This window comes from Dermacentor silvarum, unplaced genomic scaffold (genome assembly GCF_013339745.2).
Source record: "Dermacentor silvarum isolate Dsil-2018 unplaced genomic scaffold, BIME_Dsil_1.4 Seq188, whole genome shotgun sequence".
Lineage (NCBI taxonomy): Eukaryota > Metazoa > Arthropoda > Arachnida > Ixodida > Ixodidae > Dermacentor > Dermacentor silvarum.
The window spans coordinates 6,668-30,142 of record NW_023605827.1 but is presented as its reverse complement, the minus strand read 5'-3'; the positions used below and the strand labels follow the sequence as shown (position 1 = coordinate 30,142).

General features: G+C 46.5%; 1 protein-coding gene across 1 annotated transcript; it reads left to right on the top strand.

Moving 5' to 3' along the window:
• Window positions 1-573: 573 nt before the first annotated feature.
• Window positions 574-15,024, top strand: LOC119434713 (cytochrome P450 4C1-like). The gene is made up of 3 exons (XM_049659575.1): window positions 574-579; window positions 1,089-1,155; window positions 14,906-15,024. The coding sequence occupies exons 1-3, from the start codon at window positions 574-576 to the stop codon at window positions 15,022-15,024; spliced, it is 192 nt and encodes a 63-aa protein (XP_049515532.1).
• The last annotated feature ends 8,451 nt before the right edge of the window (window positions 15,025-23,475 follow it).

Below are 23,475 nucleotides of genomic sequence, written 5' to 3'. Positions count from 1 at the left end.
GGAACTGACAAAAAAAGAGGACGCACGAAAACCGCGTTGTTGGGGAATTCTTTTAGGCTACTCATGTGTGACAGCCTTCAGGTTAGGCAATGATCGGCCCCTATTTTCTATATTTTTCTACTCTCTCGCTGCCTGCCCCTGATGAGTTAGAAGGCGGAGGGAAAGACATGCGTGCGTGGGATGCGGCCCTTCACAAAGGACGCAACCGTTTTTCTCTTCGTGTGAGGACAGAGTACTCAGCCAGGCGGCCGAGACGGTGAGGCCACACGCAAAAGTGACGCGCCAGGCGTCCTTACGCGCTACTGTAGTGTGACGCGCCTACTACACGGCTACACATGAAGATGGCATGAACCTATGGAAAGACAAAGGAGAATAAGGGAAAAAAAAACAGGCTTAGAGACGTGGCAGTTAGGCATCGGTGAAAACGTATTGGCGACAGGAAAGACGTGTCAAAGCTACAAAAGAAAAAGCTACACATACAGAAAGGACGTGATAAGAAGAATAACAAGAGCCTCTGACGTCAGTCTTAAACACAACCGCTGCAGGGTTTTAGGTCTGAAACCTTCCGCGACGATGGACGTGCGCTTTGGCCCAGCGGATCCAAGTGCTTTCGCCAGAACCTTGACTATAGCGCAGAAATTGTCACAGCACGCAGTTTAGGATAAGGCGGCAGCTTTGATACAACAATCTGACATGAACTTTCCTTGAGGCGAAAGGAAGGCCGCCAGCACGATGCAGTCTTTGCGTGAAAAGAAGTCTTCAAGCTGAAAAAAAGTGCGTTAGTGTGCCTAGCTCAGATGAAGCTTGCAACCTCAATGCAAATAGTTTAGGCAGCACAAAAAGAGTGGTTCGTGGTCCAAGCTTGCCTTTAGGCAAGTTGAAGCTCACGGTGACCATGTTCAGGTAATTTAAATCTGCAAGACACCCCACTATTTCCGCCACGCCGGTTTATTTTCTTTCAAATTGTTTAACACAATTGGGAAGAAAGCCAAGCATCATACAGCAAGGTGCAGTCATGTTCGAATATATAATTAGTTTTATGTTTACTTCGTTTACCTAGTAGCTGTTTTTACCGTGCGGTACTGCAGGGGTCCCTTCGCCTGCACCCACCAGTTCCTTTCGTCGCTCGGAATATAGATGAATACGTACACATCGGTGAGTAAAAATGGAGTATATCTAAGCGCTTAATATAGATCGCGGTGTGTGTGTGTGTGTGTGTGTGTGTGTGTGTGTGTGTGTGTGTGTGTGTGTGTGTGTGTGTGTGTGTGTGTGTGCGTGCGTGCGTGCGTGCGTGCGTCTGTGCGTGCGTGCGTGTGTGTGTGTGTGTGTGTGTGTGTGTGTGTGTGTGTGTGTGTGTGTGAGACACCAACATTAGCTTGCACGAACGGTCTATTTTGCACTGGTGAGTCGCAATTAATACAGTAAATACCAAAAATAGAGCTAAATGCAGGAACAGAGGATGAGGAACGACGAAAGAGAAGCATAACGAACTAAGCTATGTTTGTTCTTCTTCTCTTGGGTACGCACTGTTACACTATTATTGCAACGTAAGCTGTATGAGAAACGAATGAGAAAAAAAATACCCAGTTCCCGCCGGGATCGACCATAGGCCCTCTGCGCGGGAGTCAGCAACTTTACCACTGCGCCGCTGCGGTAGAGTACCTTTTCCGCAGTGGTAGAGTAAGTTTCCGCAGCGATAGCTAACCGCTGCGGAAACATGCCATATACACGCGTCCATGCGATGTGAGATGCGCGCTGCGTAGCGTTGATATGCGCACACTTTGAATTGCAGTTGCATATTAACGCACCAGGTGGCATGCCATGTATTCAGTTGCATAAGTAGTGGTACAAGGAATATAGGGAAGTTTTGAGGAAGAAAAAGAAGATTAAGGTGATATGTACAAAAATTCTGTTACGAAAAAAAAATTGACTGGCCATCGCGGCCCTACGAAGGTCGATGTCTAGCGAAGCTGTTGAAAACCAACGCTACAACCGCTGAGGTGGATATGCAATGCTTGATTGCTTTAGAGTAATGAAAATAACGGTAATTTATAGTAATGGGAGTAATGGTAATTTTGACAGCACGCCGCCGCCCATAGCAACAACATTGAAATCAGTGCTGCAACAACATTGAAATTACTTTCTAGACTAGTTCTTTTATACAGGGTGTTTCATTTTAGCTGCACCAAATCTTTAAAAATTGCCTGTGGCAGATAGCATAATTATAATTGAGCTAAACTACTCGATGAGGCGGCCATTACTTCCACGAGAAATAAAACCGCTTAATTGAGTAATTAACATTATTACGCTAATTAACTTTTTAATTATTTACTTTACGGCACATCTTTCAATCTACGAAATATAGCCGCTGAGTTCGCAAAGCGTATCCACTTGAAACGAATTCTCAGGACTGTGCCAGTTTCGAGATATTAATTTTCAAAGTGTCTCACGAAATACATGAGCGTTCCAGTTAACTTTGTGCTTCAATGCATAAAACAGCGTTTTCCTCAAAAAGTTAACTGGAACGCCCATACATTTCGTCGGACACTTTAAAAATTAATATCTCGAAACTGGTTCAGTCCTGAGAATTCGTTCCAAGTGCATACGCCTTGCGAACTCAGCGGCTATAACCCGTAGATTGAAAGATGTGCCGTAAAATCATTAATTAAAAAGTGAACTAGCGTAATTATGTTAATTACTCAATTAGCCGTTTTGATTTCTCGTGGACGTAATGGCCGCCTCATCGATTAGTTTAGATCAAGGATTATAACTGTGCTATCTGCCACAGGCAATGTTTAAAAATTTGGTGCAGCTAAAATGAAACACCCTGTATACGAAGGGCTAGGAACGTCACTGCTCGTGACGCAAGCTCCGTTTCAAAGGGGATGCCAATAAACCATCATCAACAGAAGCAGCAGCATCGTATCGTGTCACTTGTCACGCGATGCGAAATGCGTGCCGCGTAGCGTCGATACATGCAAACTTTGCACTGCAGTTCTGTTGTATTCTCAGCGTCGAGGACACTCAAGCCCGAAAGAAGCGAGGCGCGGAACAGGAGCGTCTTCGTTACGCAGCGAAACGTGACCCAGACGGCGAATGCATGCTGGCTCGAAGACGTGAGGCAAGGCAACGAAGCGTAAGTGGTAATGAAAGACGATTAGCCTCGTGAGCACTACGACTAGAAGCGACAAGCGGAACAACAACGCGCGGTGGCCATGGGAGACGAGCAGAAGCAAAAGCAGAATAATAATTATCGTCAATCAAAACGAACAACATAAAAAGCGCCGCTTGTGTCAATTCGCATACTGCTTGGGATCCGCATATTTTTTCGAAGCACTCTTTGCCTCATTTCATGCAATTTGAGGTAGGTAGGTTCCTTGCTAGCCTCGTTTTCGACCACTTCAATAAAGATGCAAAAATGCATGCGTGGCCGATGGCGGAATCGAACGTCTGACTTCCAGAACAACAGCCCGATACTTTAACTATTAGGCCGAGATCTTTTCTCTTTCTTTCATTGGTTAATCGCGTGCCTATTTCTCTCGCGCTATAGCCGACTAGTTCTTTAGACGTTCGGGTGCGTGGGTCACGTGCCAGTCTTTCGCATTCTTCTCTCGTGGTAGCTCGCGCTTTGCGACGCAGTGTTAGAACACACCTTCTTTGGGATCGGCACACATTCCCCAATCCTTTCCTCGTACCAGGTAAAGCCGCTTAAGCTATAGACACAGAAGCTGTGCGACATTGTACCGCCTTCGTTATCGGTAGAGGTCAAACATGATTTAGCGATTAATCAGCGGTGTGAAACTGCCATCGTCGTTTTAACATAGACCACATGAGAGACCTATGTATGTACGATTGTATAACACGTAGTCGCTGATGACGTCATAATTCATGTTTCTTTAGCTTGTGCCTCGTGCAGTACCTATGTAGAACCGAACAATCAGCATGTCGTAAACATGTCGTCGGATAGTCGTAGTAGAAATCACGCTGTCGTCGTCACCATCGTCTTGATGCTGTCGTCGAACACACGCCCATGTCAGAGGCATAGCTGTTAGCCTTACACAAATTAATGCGTTGGTCCACTTGGTAACGCTTCGCATAAGCCAAAACGGGATGGGTAGCCAGCTACTTGCGAAATGCTTAGCATAGCATTGATTCCAACACTTCGGAGAATCTGCTTAATTTCTTCAGCTTTAACATGTACCAACCAGCCCAAGTAAGCACTCGTTGGCTATACATTCGCTTGGTGTTGCTAAGCAAGGCCTACGAAAGGCTCTCGAAACCGGAAAGCGGGTGCACTTTCTAAAGGCTGCGCTCCTTTGCCCTGGTTTACCGACTCCAGGCTCCAGTCAGCTATGCCTGATAAATGAAACAGCGCTACTGCTGTACAAACAAGAAAGAACGAAGCTAAGAGAAAACGACGCTAACAGTGCGAAAACACGCAGCTTTGTGATGAGTGCCAGTCAGAAGCACGCCAGTGTTCCTGCATCCGCCGCAGCGTGTTTGCAACACCCGTTGTGTGCTGTAGCATGCGTAAAGACGACCCCGTCATTTCGATGTAAAGCTTCTAGTGTGCTCACTGGACAGTAGAAGGTTAGAAGTTTGCATAAAAAACGTATGCACTTGACTTCAGTGTTTTTTCCTCTTTCCTTAGGTACGTTTTTAAGTCAGATCAAAGTGCCTCAATTTGCTTCACGCTACTTCTTGCTGGTTGGCACCGACCGAGATATTTGTGTTTGTATTAGCATTCTTAGGGTGCTTCACACACTTTTCTGTGTCATCTATGTTGGTTCGTATCTAACTGTTGTCCCGTCTACCTGAGTCACTAGGTAGTTCATGGTCAAACAGATAGCGCATAGGCCTGCTGTGCTAACAGAGCAGGGTTTGAAACCAACCGCTGGACCTAATTTGGGTTACTGTGTAGGTTACAATGCGTACATATTTGCCGCTCTTCGACGAACGTTTCTTCCTGACACGGGTCACTGTAGGTGCGGGACTGAGTAGCTTCCGCTGTTCAATGAATCTCTTGGACGCCGACTTGGAGCCGTGGTTATGTGCCACTCGGTCTGTGCTGGTCTTCAATGAAACTGTTGAAGCCAACTTGGGTCACTGGGTATGTGCCATTATATAGGTGTTCGCCGCTCTTCAATCAACGTCTCTGACGCCAAGTTGGGCAACTTAGTATGTGCCACTGGGAATGTGTCGCTCTACAATGACAAAAAATACCCCTTAAATTTATCCCATGCTGAGCGGAATCGAACCCACGTCACATTGATTCCTCAAAGATAGCAACCCGACGCATTAGCAGGCTGCGCCACAAATGCACCGGGTATGTGCCGCTTTCAATGAACCTCTCGCCAACAGGGGTCAATCAGTATGTGCCACTGAGTGTGCGGCCAGCGACGGAACCATTCTCAGCGTTCGCCGGCACCAGCGTGAAAGGCCTCTCGTCTCGGAGGCCACGTGTGGACTTCTCGGCAGTGCCTCTAGATGGCGCAGCGTGCCCAGAAAGAAGTGCAAGAGAGGAGCCCGGTTTCCGAATGACGCCTTTCTCAGCCTTCGCACGCACCGGCACGCCACGCATTTAGGAGGCCACGCGCAGGCTTCGCGGCGGCGGCGCTAGATGGCGCCAAGTGTTCTTAGGGAAGCGCGAAAGAGGAATCCCGCTGCAGTACATGCCTCATACATTACTCGTTTCAACGGTAACAATACGTTGTGTCGTTATATTGATTCGATGCTAAACGCATTACCATCGATTGTCATCGTGAGATGGGTTCTGCCAATTTTTTAACGGTACATTACTATTCTGCTCTATTGAGGCTATCTATAATTACTAAGCCCATCGCCAAGTCTTCGAAATATGCTTCATTGATGCTTTCGCGCCACATCCTGGTTGAAACAACAAATGACGCGTTCAATGGAAAAATGCCATCTTGCTCTTATGCCCCGATTTACTGATTGCGTCTGCATTTTCTAAAGATCCTATTTCATTTTTTCACTATTTACGCTCTTCGATGGCTGGGACAAGGCTGCGCCATCACGATCACCGCCAGGGGCCATTCGGTGTGACGGATGATACGATAATCCGAATATAAAATGAAATTTGTCGCTACAAATGCTGTCAGGGTTGCAGCTTTACATATCTGTATAGTCGTAAATATTTTGGTGTCTTTGCCGTCTAAATAGTGATTTGCCTTTCTCATCCCCGATTCAACATTTGAATTGACTTGTCATCTTCAGGGTCTACCTCAGGCAGATCTGCTTGTCGAAATGGTGGCTCTGGGCTGATATTTTCCTTGTTTTCCCACTGTGGGTCAGTTCGTGTCTACATCTTCCGGTGACCCTTTTTCCTGTATGTCTTAGAATATAGTTTCGCATGTGCGTTTTACCATCGCTCTTTATTACAGGAAAACACACAATTCCAAGAGGAAGAGTTGCACTCTGTGCCATTTATTTTTTGTATCGACACCCTAAAGTCTACAAGGAACCCAACATATTCATGCCGAAGAGGTTCATGGAAAATGGGAAGTTCAGCCCTTTCGGCTTACGTCCTCTTCTCCGCTGGATCCAGGAACTGCATTGGTATGACGTGATTTTTTTCTCAGTACATGAACATTTTGTGAAACAGAGAGGCAGGCACACAACTGCAAATTTTTGCAATGGACTGGAGGGGTTTCTCTTTTGTGGTACTGAGTTTATTACAACTATTTCATCCTGATTCTCTCGAGTTGGTAAGCATCTGATATGTGAACCCATATAGAATGGCGAGAATCATCGAGAGGGCCTTGGTGTAGTTTTTTTTTTTTTTTTGAACAACAACAAAAAAGCTCCACAAAGGGCATTAGTGCGTCTATTTATGACGACGAATGGTTGCGGTGACGCACAGAAGATAGAGAATAACATGAGAAATGTAATTGCATACGGGGGCAGGGAGGGGGGGGGGGAGGGGATAGCGAAATCATTTATATACCTAGAAAGGGTCCAGTGTAAAAAGCGCATGCAATTTCCTTCATTCTCACTTTTTTCAATATTGTTCCGTGTATAGCTATAATCGCTTCCCGGCAACCACATCACGGTGTTTGGCCTAAATATTTCGAAATTGCGCCATGTCGAAACTTGCATGGCATGTCATGGAACTCGTTATAGCCTGATAGAACACTCACCCCATTATTGGCCGGAATAGAAGATATTTGGTCATCATTGTAGTTGGCATGTTGCTCAGGGACAAAAAAGTCAGGGGCCTGTGCGGCACACGCAGCACAGTCATAGCGTAAGCTGGTGGAGCGGTTCAAGAGTAGCTCAAATTTAGGCACCACGCACACCAGGGTCTTCCCGACAAAGTCTCTTCGCCTCATTTTGACGAGAACGATCTGAACTGCCAGCCCGGCGTCGACGGCGAGCTGCGGCTTGTAATGCTCTCTGCACAGCAGTCTGCTGATCCCGATGATGCCTGACCGCGCAGGCCTGTGACTTTTGCAGGCACCTTAACTAGATGGCGCCACCATACTGGCGGTGGCTGGGGATCGCGCTCTTTTTTTTTTTTTTTTTGATTGCGCACTTCATCTGAATGGCATCTCATCGTCTGCGCCTGCGCACATTGCGTTTGCAGGCGCATTAACTAGATGGCGCCACCATACTGGCGGAGGCTCGGATCGTCTGCGCCTGCGTTTAAAGCACGTTTTTCCGGTGCCTAGTAGCAAGCGCTTGCGTGGCTCAGTGGTAGAGTATCTGGCTCCCATGCAGCGGGCGCGGGCTAGATCCCGGCGCGAACCGGGTGCTTTTTCGCATTTCCAGGCGATAGCGGTTACGATCGGCGGACGCCGTCGGCGGAGGCGGCTGCAGCGGCGGACACCATTGCGAACCGAAACGGCTATTGGAATGAGCCCATAACAGCTTACGCTGTAAAAATCAGCATGAGGGTAATTTCCTCGTACCTCTCCGCCATTTACTTCTTCAGGAACTTCTTAACAAATACATCGCATCAATGAATAATTCAGAAATCTCGGTAATAAGCCACATGATGTATAGAGAGATGTTTTATTTACAAGAAGGCAGAGAGGTCAGCCTGAGCTGTTGTGGTCTAGCATGCTACTCTGTGCAATGAAAGAAGGAAGCGGAACAAAAGTACTGTGGTTGATGATGAGGAGAAAATAAATGGTGACTATGTGTGTATACATTAGACAACGACCCAGCTAAAGCCGGTCGTCCAGTCCCGTGGCGTTCGGGAACTTCAATAGCGATTTTGTTTTCTACGTCGCAGTCCATGGGCTGAGAACAGCGGACTCCGACAGTGGCTGCCTCCCTACGATGGCTAGGGAACCATCGTTCCGGTGCATAGGCTGCGCAATCCCAAAATAAGTGTTCCAGCGTTCCAGGCGTCTGGTATTGTTCGCAGTCAGAGCTATTTGACCAGAGGTGTGCGTAGCAGCGTGCAAATGCAACTTCTAGACGAATCCTGTGCAACAAAGATGTCTGACTTCACGTAACCTTCGGGGGTACATATGATTTCCCATCTACATTGAACACACGCAGGTATCGGTGGATGCCAGCATGAGCCATGTACGTAATTGCAAGATCATGCATCTGTGACGTGATCAGCAAGTTGGCATGATGTATTCAGTAGGCAATCCGAACTGTATCAGAGACAGAAAAGGTTGATCCTGTGTTCGCGTCACTGTGACCAGACACACACTGAAACGAGATGATGTTGCCACTTCGCTAGGAACTGTCGCGAAGCTCTGAGATTTCTGCTACCGGTATGTAACAGGGTTCTATCTTCCAAAAGCATTCTATCGCTGACAACGCCAACTTGGCATCACAGGTTTATGTCTCTTTCTGAGGTGCATGGATGGTGATGGAACGGACAACTTCTCAACCAGTTACGCACATGTAGATGTCAAAATTTCGTCCACTCGAAATCACCGGTAAACGCCAAGTTGTGGAATGCAAACACAGCCACAGCGGTAGATTGCCTTGGTAAACTATCGGTATATTCTTGCAAAATTCCTTTATGCAGCGTAAATATAGGAGACTGGGTGAGCTGTCTTAGGCCATTGAAAGAAATGTGAAACTTCTGCCTACTTTGGTGGTATTTGAAGCATCACTAGAGGCCTTCGGCATTGTCCAGGTAGGTGTTTCAGGCATGTTCGTGACCAGTAAATTGGCAGCTATAACGCTCACGTGACCTGCAACTGTTATTGAAAGCTCGCACTCGAAGTGAGTACTTCGCCGTAATGATAATTGATAGCAAGAGTGTCTGGTGAGCACAAGAAGAAAGGTTCGCACAGGTTCACAGCACCTGTAGACGCGGATTGGAGAGGCCCGTGCTTCCACTACAGTGCCCTTTGTTGAGGTACAGTGCACCAAGTGTTCGTGCCTGAAGGCTCTCTAGCGTGCGCAGACACGCCCATGTTAGTGCAGGCATTCTTTAGAGTATGTAACCCACAAAAAGGCGCCTAGTACACTTGAAGCGAACTTCGTTCACACGGACTCCACCTCAGTTCAAATATAACACATATAAAATGTACTAAGTTCTAAGTTTAGCACTGACTGCAGTGACAGGTTTGTCAAGAAAGCCCGCGTAATATTATAACTAGAAATCTGCTGTAGGTATAACTGGACGGAGCGTCGTAACATCGATTTTCACGCCAACACAGGTACAGCTCACTTCGCTGTTGACAGTTGTAGGCATTGATAGCATGAGTACAGTCGGCGTCACCCTTGTGTGGAACGGCGGGTGCCGGGGCGCTCCGGAGCTAGCCAGCAACGTCTAACGGTAGTTGCTGCGCCCAAACGTGCCCCGGAGGCCGCCGTTCCCGCGCTCTACACAAGGCTGACGTCGACTGTACTTCAATTTGACTGCATATAACCGCAGTTTCGAGAGATGGGCTTTGTCGGGTTCAAAGATACACAGACTGTCATCTACCACTGTTTGTTTGACTTGCCATGGTGCCGTAGGACGTGTCGTTGAGCCTGCAGCGAGATGCTGAAATGCTTTATGGTGATCTGGCCCTCCTGTATTTACATTCTGCTCGACGTCGTATCACGTCAAGTCGCTCCTACTGGCCGTAAATATATAAATTAGGTGCGCACTGTTTCTTTTCGTCCTCGTAAAGTTGGCACGAATATTTTTTATTTGGATATTGATGGGATGGTCCTACAGGTTCCATTCAAACCCTTTAAATGATTGTAAATGAATGCCAGACAGAGTGCGCGGAGCTGCATGATGTAACCACTTCAGCTGATCGGAAGATGATCACTTCACCTCACACTCAGCACTCTGCTTAGAGTGTATTCATCATGGTACCAAAGTGGCACGTATCCAGATGTGTAATTATCCAGGTGTGTAGTAGACTATAATCAGACGGTAGACAGGTCGTAGAAATGGCGACTGCTTTCATCTGTAATTCTGCAGACACTGCTTCACTACGTAATTTCCGCAGCTTTTAATAACTATTTTGCCTAATCCCGTCCACTAAAAAATCACTTTAGGCACGAGCATGGTTTCGTTATGCAGAAATACCAGCACGTAGCTTTCGGACTTTTATGGCGTGCCTGCAAGCAAAAGAGCGCGGAATAGCGATTAGCGCGTTGGGTGGGCTATCTGGTTAGTTGACGCTTGAGAGTATTAAACAAACAGAGAGAGATCATTTACTTTAATCACAAAAATAGCTTACTGGCCTAAGCAGGGGTGAGGGTCAATTGTGAGGATCGTAAAATAAACACAGAGAAGAAATACTGTGACTACTAGCGAGTATCCGGAGATCACGAAAGATCAATGAAATTTTGCTGAGAAAGAAAAAATAAGAAGCGCGTAATGAAAACAGGCTTTCCGTGTCTACATCTGCTATTAATAAAACGTTATTTCTATGTCGATACTGTCATATTTTTTCTTCACTATGAACAAACAGAACTGAGACACAGAGTGATGTGGCAACTAAGTTACAAGGAAACGGATAGTAGTGCGCTTGTCCTATTGGCTCGTAATTTACTAACTAAGGTTCATTCTATATAGGAAAGTAGACGCCTCAGAACAAATCCACCAAAAGTTCCGACATGCTTTTGTGGAGAACAGGCATATATATGTCACTTGTAACAGTGCACAGTGAGCACGTATTTTTACAAGCAAGGACATGCTCAGAAGCACAGATAACAATATAACTAAGTTTGTTTATTGTTCTTTGACCGTATAAAGGCTTCACGCAGCTAAGTTCCTTTTGGTTTTCTTCAAGAGAAACATATATTATTCGAGTGACCTTTCTGCAGTGAAAAAACCAGGAACGAAAATAAAGAGTTCTTATTTATGAAGTTATAATTCCATAATAATTACATTACTTTATGCCGCACTAATCAGATGTTAAAATGAGAGGAACACATACTGCAAGCAATAACTTCGCTGTAATTTCTGTTACATTTCTTTTTTCCTTAGGCCAAATGTTTGCCCAACTGCGGAGAAAATTATGTTGGCCCACATCCTGAGAAACTTCAGTATGGAATCCCTGGTACCCATGGATGAGCTTCAGCTGCAACTATAAATAGTACTATAAAGCCTCTGCAAGGAATACAACTGAGGCTGACACCTCGCCAGCATAGGTGGAAGTGGAAACAAACATCAACAGATCATCCGTAGAGATAAGAAAGAGACGGTTAGAGTACTGGTGGGAAAAAAGCAGGGAAAAGATTGATACGACATGATCTCTTAAAATCATAGGTAGCGGTACAAGGTAAATTTTTGAAAAAAAAGAAAAAGATTAATGAGAGGTTTACAAAAATGCTAGATAAAGAACATGTATAGTATACCTGATTACCTCATTATACATGATCACCTGTTATTTTTTTGTACTACTGATGAAAATAAATTCAACTTCAACTTCAAAATCAAGCAATCTAGGTGACTATTTGTCGTCGCCCTGTTTCAAAGGGGATGCCAATAAAGCATCATCATCATCATCATCATCATCATCATCATCATCATCATCATCATCGGTGAAGTCCGCTCTTACGGGACGTAAGGTCACTCCAGTGACCTCATGAGTGGTGATGGAACCTGTTGGCATGTCAATGACAGCAGCATGGTCGACACACTGGACGCGGCCAATGCACTCCCCACGAAGCAAAGTGAAGTGACGAGACTGCTTGTCTCCAACTGCTTTGAGACAAGCAGTCTGCTGACGCAGTCACAAACTTCTAAATGAGCAAAAGGCAACGAGGAAGATTTGCGACAAACGAAGATGGCAGGTGGCGTAAAAAGTGCACTTGCATCAGCTACAATGTTACAGGACACCGCGGCAAGGGCCGCGGATTGCAGTGGTATTGCATGGTCTTCTGCAACAAATACTTTATCTTCAGCTTCACATGCGTCAATAACGGGGTGTTGGAGAGCGTTTAGAATTTCACTTCAACACGAGAACAGTCGATGACGGCCTTATTACCGGAAAGAAAGTCGTAGGCCTAAATAACATCGTGGGCACAAGAATACAGCACTAAAGATTAGACGATGTAGAGGAGGCTGTTAATCACAACGTGAGCAGTACATGCAGCCGTCGGCGTGATGCTGTCTGCGCTGGCAGTACGAAGGGATACGTTTGACAGTGGCGTCGTAACCTTTCTGCGAAAACGGCAAAATTTGGCACTAACAACAGAAACTGCGGCACCAGTGTCGACGAGTATCCGGAGATCACGAGGGATCAATGAAATTTTGCTAAGAGAAAAAAAGAAGTGCGTAATGAAAACAGGGTTTCCGTGTCTACATCTGCTCTTAATGAAAATGTTATTTCTATGTCGACACTGTCACTTGTTTTCTTCACTGTCAACAAGCAGAACTAAGACACAGAGTGATGTGGCAACTAAGTTACAAGGAAACGGACAGTAGTGCGCTTGTCCCATTGGCTCGTAATCTACTAACGAAGGTTCATTTTATATAGAGAAGTATACACCTCAGAACAAATCCACCAAAAGTTCCGACACAGTTTTGTGGAGGACAGGCATATATCTGTCACTTGTAACAGTGCACAGTGAGCACGTACTTTTACAAGCAAGGACATACTCAGAAGCACAGATAACAATATAACTAAGTTTGTTTATTGTTCTTTGACCGTATAAAGGCTTCACGCAGCTAAGTTCCTTTTGGTTTTCTTCATGAGACACATATATTATTCGAGTGATCTTTCTGCACTGAAAAAATTTGGAACAAAAATAAAGAGTGCTTCTTTATGGAATTATAATTCCATAATAATTACATTACTTCAGGCCGCACTAATCCGATGTTTTAGTGAGAGGAACACATCATCATCATCATCAGCCTATATCTATGTCCACTGCAGGAAGAAGGCCTCTCCCTGCGATCTCCAATTACCCCTGTCTTGCGCTAGCTGATTCCAACTTGCGCCTGCGAATTTCCTAACTTCATCACTCCACCTAGTTTTCTGCCGTCCTCGACTGCGCTTCCCTTTTCTTGGTATCCATTCTGCAACTCTAATGGTCCACCGGTTATCCATCCTACGCATTGCATGGCCTGCCCAGCTCCACTTTTTCCGCTTAATGTTAACTAGAATATCGGCTATCAACGTTTGTTCTCTGATTCACACCGCTCTTTTCCTGTCTCTTAACGTTAGGCCCAACATGTTTCGTTCCGTCGCTCTTTGTGCGGTCCTTAACTTGTTCTCGAGCTTCTCTGTTAACCTCCAAGTTTCTGCCCCATATGTTAGCACCGGTAGAATGCAATGATTGTACACTTTTTTCTTTTCAACGACAGTAGTAATCTCCCAGTCAGGATTTGGTAATGCATGCCCTGTGCACTCCAGCCCAATTTTATTCTTCTATGAATTTCTTTCTCGTGATCAGGGTCCCCTGTGAGTAATTGACCTAGATAAACGTACTCCTTTACAGACTCTGGAGACTGACTGGCGATCCTGAATTCTTGTTCCCTTATCAAGCTATTGAACATCATCTTTGTCTTCTGCATATTAATCTTCAACCCCACTCTTACACTTTCTCTGTTAAGGTTCTCAATCATTTGCTGTAATTCGTCCCCATTGTTGCTGAATATGCCATAATGACATAGCGGGCAACATTGACGAGTTCTACAGCATTAATGAGAGGGTTACACTCGTCGTAATCAAGCTAAATAGGAAGTGTAGAATTAAGGTAGTACAAGCCTACGAACCTACCTCCAGTCACGATGATAGAGAAATAGAACAATTTTATGAAGATGGTGAATTAGCAATGAGAAAGGTGCAAACTCAGTATACTGTAGTCATAGGCGACTTCAATCCAAAAGTGGGGAAAAAGCAGGCTGGCGAGCAAATAATTGGCAACTACGGCATCGATTCTAGGAACACTAGATGAGAGATGTTGGTAGAATTCGCGGAAAGGAATAGGCTCCTAATAATGAATACCTTTTTCAGGCAGCAACAGGAAGTGGACCTGGTATTTTGGTAGAAAAACAAGGAATTAAATAAATTTCATACTCTCTGCTGATCCCAGCACAGTGCAGGATGTAGAAGTGTTAGGTAGGGTAAAGTGCAGTGACCATAGGTTAGTGAGGTCTAGGATTTATCTCAATTTAAAGAGAGAAAGGATAAAGTTAGTCATGAAGAAACAGGCCAACCTAGACGCAGTAAGGGTAAAAGCAGACCAATTCAGGCTTGTGCTCGCAAACAAATATGCAGCTTTACAACAGGAAGATAAAGACAACATAGAGGTAATGAATGAAACCATCACTAGGTTGATCTCAGAAGCAGCAATTGAAGTGGGAGGTAAGGCACCAAGGCAACCAGTAGGTAAGCTCTCCCAAGTAACAAAGGACCTAATAAAGAAACGGCAAAAGATGAAAGTGTCAAACTCGAGAGGTCAGATACTGCAAGCAATAACTTCGCTGTGATTTCTGTTTCATTTCTTTATTCCTTAGGCCAAAGGTTTGCCCAACTGGAGGAGAAAATTATATTGGCCCACATCCTGAGAAACTTCAGTGTGGAATCTCTGGTACCCATGGATGAGCTTCAGCTGCAACAAGAAATAGTATATTAAGGCCCCTGCAGGGAATACAACTGAGGCTGACACCTCACCAACTTAGGTCACACCATTAAATTTTCGTTCTGTTGATCTGGGAGTTCAGTTCCAGAACAAGGGCTCATTCCTGTGTTCTCAGCCGCCTTAATGTGGTCGAATAAACGTCACCCACGATCATCAGTAGCCCGCGCAACTTTGTACAAGCATTTCTATGGCGAGATCTGTCAATAATGTCTGTGAGAGCTGAAAATATGGTGGTTCAACCAGAATAGAAAAGGTGGCGTGTAAGCGCATTGTTCATATTGATTTGCAATTAGCTGTTTGTCATAAAGATTTGATCGCAATGACTGCTTTACTTTAACGTCAGAGTTCCACATCATCATGTGTCGAGAGCTTCCTAGCTAAACGATCATCACTTGGGGTAAAAAACGAACAGAATAGACTTTATCCATGGTGCGTGTTAATCCTCAAGTGCAGTCAAACGCCCCTATAGCAAAGTGCTCGGGACCGCGAAAATCCTTTTTTCTACCGTTCACTTCTTTGTAAAGGCCGTGCACCATACCACTCACAATATAGCATGGCTAAACTCGTTCAACAAAATAAAACATTTGTTTAACATATAATCAAGAGAAACGTAGTGGCATAAATTGCTAATTTCTTCGTGCACACTTCGTCTGACAGAATGCGCGATTACAGTCAACTTTAGTGAATCGAAATTCACAGCATGCTCAGCGGCGAAACGTAGGTCTAGGCAAAGTAAAGTGGCGGATTGTCAAGTGCCGCTATTCCTTCTCTTGCCGTCATAATTCTTGGTTCGTTTACAGGATCTTCATCACTGTTGCCTTTGTTGATATTCGCGTGTTTCCGCCCTAGATGGCTTTGAAGACGTCGTCGGTCATCAGGTTCGATTACAACATTGCGTCCTCATAAACTGCGACATTTCGTCAGCCATCGGACACGCTGACCCATTACAAGCAGCGTCCGAGTTGAGGGATCACTAAAGCAATGCAGCAGGAGTACTTCTGACATCGGCATGCTCGCCAAGTGCATCACTAGCTCTGCCGTTAGCGCTAGAGCGGAGCGCACCTCGGTGAGGTCGGCGGAGAGTAGTTGTGGCACCGCTACGATGCATTCGTTGTAAACCAACAAATCAGCAGAGGGCGATTGCAGCGACGCCGTCCACATATACGTCAATACCATTAGTCGGTGAAGGGAAAGGCCTTCGTCTTTCCATGGGCAACGCAGTTCTTGCCTCTGGAACTGCGGTGATTAGTTTTCCCGTTCCGGCGAAGAAGGATGACGACGCATCGGCGAAAGCGAGCGGCGTGGAGGCGATGGCGAACGGCGGTCCACAAGAGGGTGGTGGTCCGAGTATGAAGACATCTGGCCAGGGTTCCGAGATGCGGAGGACGACGAATATGGTGAAAAATATGGTTCGCAGTCGTAGCAACGGTGGTAGGATGTTGCGCGGCGACGGCAAAATCGTGCTACGTGGCCAGATAGACAACACGCAAAACATATTGGCCGGTTGTCAGGAGTGTGCCATTGTCCACTGCTGTGTGGGTACCGCGACTGAACGAAGTGAGGAGCAGGACGTAGTGGCACGGCTGACGGGAATGGCGCAACGGTCTGAGGTGGTGGCCGCGCGATAGCCTCGGCATAGCAGAGAGGTACAGTCACCTCGGTAAAAGCAACTGGAGTCGGAACCGGCGGAGTCTCGTGGGCAGAAGGTAGAGCTGCACAAACTTGCTCTTGTATGACCTGACGAAGGTTGACAGGGAAAGGCGAGGGTGGTTGCGCTGCTGAGGACAGCAGCGAAAGCTGATGAGTGACCTCAGCACGGACGAACTCCTTCAGCTGGCCAAGCAGGGAGTCCATGTCAGGAGAGGTGGCCATGCTCGCTAGGATTTCGTCGGATACAGGGGGGCGCCGCGTGAGAAGGCGCTGTCTGCAGACCTCGTCGAAACTCTGGCAAAGTTCAGTGACCTGATAAACACTGTCAGTTTTTTTTTCAGCAGCATATGAAAGGCATCGTCGGAAATGCCCTTCATGATGTGACGTTCTTGTCCACTTCCGCCATCGTCGGGTTGACACGCCGGCAGAGGTTGTCGATGTCCTCTATGTAGCTGGTGAACGTTTCACCAGTTTGCAGGAATCGGCTTCGTAGGCGTTGTCCAGCGCGAAGCTTGCGCATGCCAGGGCGGCCGAAAACTTCTGCGATGCTGGTTTGAAGCTAGCGCACGTGCGGAGATCAGTTTCGTGGTTTTTAAACCACAGCTTGGCGACACCCGATAAATACAAGATTGCGTTGTTGAAGTTCAGGGGATCGTCCCATTTGTTGGTGGTGCTTGCTCTTTCGTACGATTCCAGCCAATCTTCAACGTCTTTCTTTTCGATGCCGCTGAAGATGTCAGGATCTCGCTGACGCTGGGCACCGGCACAAACGATGGCTGGCGAAACCGGTGGGGATGTCTGGCTGGCGTCGTCAGGCATGAAGGACGGCAGAGTTCGGTTGCGTAATTCCAGAGTGGGTGAAAACTGCAGCACCTGTATCAAAATCTAATGCCAACAAAGGATAAGACATGAGAGCAGCAGGCAGCGCTGGCAGCGTCTCAACAAGAGCAACCCACGCAAACTCGAGCTCGCGCCTCGCGGACGACTGCTGATGTGACTGCCGCGCCGGGCATTGCTCTTTACTACACTTTCTTTACCTACTGTTATGACCGGCCCGCAAAGGACCTCTCAAGTGTGTGAAGCAGTCCTGCTCATTTTCCCATGTCGAGGTAATTGCCCTCATCCCCAGGAAAGTGTCACCCCTAAGGTCCCTGTCACGCCCTGAGTGGACAGGCAGGAGAGTACATGAAGGGGAGGAAGTCAACTTCACAAACTGATAAGGGGACAAGACTGCGCTGAGCACGCAGGCACTGACACCTTCCTGGACGCAACCACAAACAGACTTCGACTACAGAAGACTACGGGGAGTGAATGACCCTTTCGGTGGGGACCTCGCCATCGATTGTATCGATTGTGCGCGAGGGGTTATTTAAGGCCGCCCTGGCCCACTTGTTAGGCAGCACCGCTCGAGACTCGGATAGAGCCACAACCATGTACCAATGAAATGATACATACTTTCTATATTTTGGGATTTTTTTTCATCATCACGATGCCCGCCTTCGTCGCCGTCACCTGATTCTTGCGGTGAAGGCCCACCTCACCCGGTCGAGATCGTATCGGCTGGTTGGAAGCAATAGGATACTCCACGCTTTGTCTTGACTTCAGCAGAATGGTGAGCGCTTGACTTTCTTTGAGAATTTGCCAGGTTTTAGCTCGTGTGTTTTCTAAAACGGCGAATTAGTTTCTGTACGTGCAGGCTCCTGTTGAAAGCTTCCTCACGTCACAGAAGAGTAAGAAGTCCTCGTTCGGGATTCACCACGGATTTGAGCAAACGGAAAAAGCCAGAGTTGTTACTACTTTGTGAAGAGCTGGGAATTCGTGTCATGAAAATTCAGAGAAAGGCGCAGCTTATAAAGGCGATTGACAAGTGCGGTGCTCTTGAGGACAAATTTTCAGAAGCATGGGAAGAGAGAGAGCAACGAAATGAAAAAGCTGAACCGAACGCTGCAGAAGAAAGGCAGAGAGCTGATCAAAAGAAAGCTGCAGAAAGAAAGGAACGAGACGGACAGAGAGCTCACGAACTAAAGCTAAAGGAACTGGATGTGCAGCGGGATCGGGCCAGGCAATCAGCAAATAACCTCTCTATAAAGGAAAGAGATTCAGGTGAAGCAGGAGTAAAAATAAAAGATCGCATGTCGTCGTACAATGTGAACGATGACATGGGATTGTTCCTCGTTACGTTCAAACGAACCTGCGAGAAAAACGGGTTTGCACTAGAGAGCTGGCCACAACAGATTCTGATCATCCTTCTTGGCGAAGCCACCGAAATAACTACACGGCTTAGAAGAGACGATGCAGATGAGTATCAGAAAGTAAAAGCTGCGTTGCTAAGGAAATATCGGCTCTCAGCGGAGGCTTTCCGCCGCCGTTTTCGGGAGGCAGCAAGAACATCGGGCGAGTCTTCAAGATTTCGCTTATAAGCTGAAAGCCAATTTAATTCAGCGGATAAAAGGAGAAGACGGGTTCGGTTGTAACGAAAACGTTGTTGAGATAATTTACATAGAGCCGTTCTATGGGCCCTTGAGCGAAGAGATGCGCATGTGTATTCAAGATACGCTGGGCGAAAAAGGCTTGGAACGTGCTTCGGTGCGACCAGATGAATTCGCCACACGTCGCAAACGCGAGAAAACAGACCGTTCACTAAATTTAGCCAAACGCAAAACAGGCGCTTCTTTCACACCGAGAACGCTGGAAGTGGGAAAAAAGACGTGCCGACCGGTAATTCAGGCCAGAATAACACCACACCAAAAGACGAAAGAAAAACAGCAAGAGAGTTGGAGGCTACAAAAAGGTCGTCTGTTTCCGCTTTCAGGAGCCTGGACACCTTGTGATCAGCTGTCGGAAGTTTAGAATTGTGTTTTTTTTTTTCGTGAAGAGCGACGACGACAACTTGGTGCTCTTAGAACCCTACCTTCGCGACCTAGTAGTGAATGGAATGCCATGTAAGGTACTTAGGGACTCAGCTGCGACAATTTACATTGTCCAACCCGCGTATGTGAAGCCTGAGGATTTCACCGGGGAATGGGCTTATATCCAGCAGACAGTTGAGAAGAATAGTGCTTGCTTGCCCATAGCCAGCGTGAAGATTGAGGGGCCGCTGACTGGAGCCGTAGTATTGCGAAAGCTGTCTAAACATTATTCTCACTTATTCTCAAAGTGCTCTGAGATGCTGTTGATGAAGAAGGGCCTGAGTTTTGGTAACCATACGGTCCAAACTCTCACGCGCTCCAAAGCTCGGGAGATCGCGGCGAAACTAAATCACGGCAACAAAGCCAAAAATATACCTCATAACATAGGCACTCAGGAAGCACAGCACGTAGCTAGTGAAAGCGGTGGAGAAGGCGCTAACGAGGAGGCATGCCTGTCAGTGGGAATTCCACAGCAAGGGCTAGCAGATGAATCGGAGACTAATTTGGTGCTGCCACATTCGGAAGGTTTTTAGACCTACTGAAGGTTGATAAAGAGGGAATCGCGGCATAGCAAGATAGCGATGTATGCCTCCACAAGCTGAAAGAACAAAAGGAAAAGTTGATAGCCAGGAAGAACATCACTTTTCAGCGCCGGAGTGGTCTTTTGCACCGACAGTACAACAACACGAAGGGGGTATACAGTATGATCAGCTCGTTGCTTCCTCAAGATACAGAGCTCCAATCCTCAACCTGTGCCTAGGCAATGGCTGGGCTGGCCATCCAGAAATAAAGAAGTATAAGGACAGGTTACTGCGAGAATTGTATTTGCCTGGATGCTTCAAAGATGTAGAGAATTATGTCCAGAAATGCGAGGCTTGTCAGAAAGTGGGCAAGCCACACGAAACGAGGAAATCACCTATGAAGTTTGTTCGTGTAATCACTGAAACCTTCAAAGGCTTAGAGGTTGATGTGGTGGGACCCTTTCCCGTGACTAGTTCAGGGTACAAATACATTTTGACAATAATTTGCCCCGCAACCAAATTTCGAGAGGTCGCTCCCTCAAAGAAATCAATTCAGTCGAGGTAGTTGAAGCCTTACTCTCGGTATTATCCCAATTAGGTTTCCCATCTGAGCTGCAAATCGATCAGGGCAGCGTATGCACCAGCGCTCTTACTACGACCTTCCTAGAAAGGTGCGGCATTACCATTATTCGAAGTTTAGTGCGGCATCCGCAGAGCAACCGTGTAAAGCATGGCACTCCGTGCTAAAAAGGGTACTGCGGATTTTGTGTTACGAGCAAAGAAAGGCCTGGGGGGCGTGCTTAGGGGCCACTTGTTTGCCTTGAGGTCGGTGCCGCATGAAGCAACAGGGTTCATCCCAGCCGAGCTTGTTTATTGGAGGTCGCTTCGATCTCCGCTTCAAATTGTGTGTGAGGCATGGGAAGGGCATGGGGATTATCCTGCAGTTCTTGAGTACGTATTAGAACTGCTACAGCGGTTTCAGTCCTTGTCGAGAGATGGTGGAAGCAAGCATGAAATCCGCCCATAGGAAAGCTAAAGTATACTACGATAGGAACGCTCGGAAGCGAACTTTCACTGTAGGAGATAAGGTGCTTTGCTAACGGCGCCCAGAAAAAGAAAACAATATAGACGTTCTTTAGGAGCACTCTGTGGGCGGAGGTCATAGAAGCTTTCAGACGCGAACTATGCCGTCAGAATAGTGGGCAGACGTAAAGAGCTGAGGATCGACCACACGAACCTAATACAGCCATTTCGAGAGCGCGAAGCCATAGTTCATCTCGCAATAAATGCACCCGAAGAAGTGGAAACAGAATTTTCTTATCCGATGCCGCCAACAGAACCTTTTCTTTCTAAGGTTCACGTGGACATAGGCGCAGACTCAAAATTAGATCCACGCCAGCGAAGAAAACTACGAGAGCTCATGGGTGGCTTTGAAATCTGTTATTTGGGTCGGCCAGGTAGAACTAGCTTGATAGAGCATGATATTAAACTAGTATCGGATGAGCCAATTCGGTGTAGATCCTACCGGGTTTCACCTAGGTAGAGGCAAATTTTGGAAACCGAGAGAGAGAGAGAGAGAGAAAAAAACATTTATTTGGAAACCGAGATCCAGACGATAATAGAGATAGGGTTAAGTATTCAATCCGAGAGTGGGTACACTTCCCCGCTAATTCTGGTTGAGAGTCCGAGGAAAAGCCCCAGACCTTGTATCGACTACCGCAGGCTAAACACCTTAACCAAGGATCAGAATTACCCCATTCCTAATCTGAAAGAGCAGGTGGAGACAATCAGCATTGCTGAATACGTATCTACGCTGGAATTCACCATGGGTTAGTGGCAGGTACCAATGACAGAGAAAGCTAGCCATTATGCCGCCTTTACATCCCCTCTAGGTACCTTTCGGCCTCTTGTCCTCGCATTCAGCTTGAAAAAAAACTGCTCCGTTTTGTGTCTCACGACCGGGTTCTAAATGAAATGCAGGACTATTTGATGACATCGCAGTCTTCCCTTATACATGGGAGGATCATGTGCATCACCTTAAGATGGTGCTGGAGAGTTTGCGTGCGGCCAGTTTGACCCTTAAAGGTTAAAAAATGTCCACTAGGAAAACGCGAAGTTAGCTACTTGGGCCACAAGGTCGGACGTGGCTACAGACGCCCCTTGAAATATAGGTAGCCGCCATATCCGATTACCCAAGGCCAGTGACGAAAACAGACGTCTGTTCCTTCTTGGGACTAACTGGCTGTTATCAACATTAGATCCGTAACTCTTCAGAAATCGCAACTCCCCTCACGGACTGTTTACGAAAGAATGAACCAGTAAAATTTGTGTGGTACGAACCAAAAAAAAAAAATTCTTTTCTCATGTTAAAGGCCGCTTTAGCCGATAAACCGGTCTTGAGAGCTCCTGTTTATGATCTTCTTTTCATTCAGCAGTGCGATGCAAGCGATCGAGGCATGGGCGCGGTTCTCAGACAGAAAAGTGAAAACTGGGCGGAACACCCGGTAGTGTTCGTAAGCCGGAAGCTCACTGTGCGCGAAAAGGCCTATAATTCAGAAAAGGAGTGCGCTTGCCTTATATGGGCAATACACTAGCTCCAATGTTATCTCGCAGAATCACGGTTTCTAGTGGACACTGACCATTGTCTTTTGACGTGGCTTAGAAATATGTCCCCGAGGAAATGCACACTACTTCGCTGGAGCCTTAGTGTGCAGGACCATAGCTTTGATGTCAAGTACAGGAAAGGACGCGACAGTGTCAACGCTGATAGCCTCAGCCGCACCTTCCCTGTGTGAAGCAAAACGTTGTAAAGGGCCCCTTTGTGTGTGTGTGTGTTTTTTTTTAGTCGTTTTGTTTGCTGTTTGGAATTGCTGATTAAACCCATTACTGATGTGTTTTAATGCGCCCTCAGTCTCTCAATAACCGCGGTTTTCTCGGGGAAGAGAAACAAAAGCGTTAGACATTAGGTGGTTCAAAATACGCACTGAATTCTGGTTTTCTTATCTGATCCAGACCCACCTCAACCCGTCAAGATCGTACCACTACTCTCCCGGCTTTGGCGTGGCTGCTGCTTCTATCTGCTGTTGATGGATATATTTGTGGATGTATATACCAATTTTGTCCGCAGAATGCGACCAACAACCGGGATCATATAACCCCTGTATGCTGACCTAGAAAGTTGTGCCAGTCAGCGTATCTATGTTTTGCGCAATAAAAAAAAAGTTATGCAAATCCAAAGCACATGTTGGAATCTGTGTGAAGCGACGCTTTCAGGAAGTGGTTAATTGAATGCTATAGACTCAATGCTGTTCGTACAACTCTATTGTACTCCTAGCAACGTGTAATCCCATGCAATGCTTATGTCT

Coding starts and splice junctions, on each gene's coding strand:
- LOC119434713 (XM_049659575.1), top strand. Junction 1,156..14,905: donor AGATGAATACGTACACATCG/GTGAGTAAAAAT, acceptor TTTATTCCTTAG/GCCAAAGGTTTGCCCAACTG.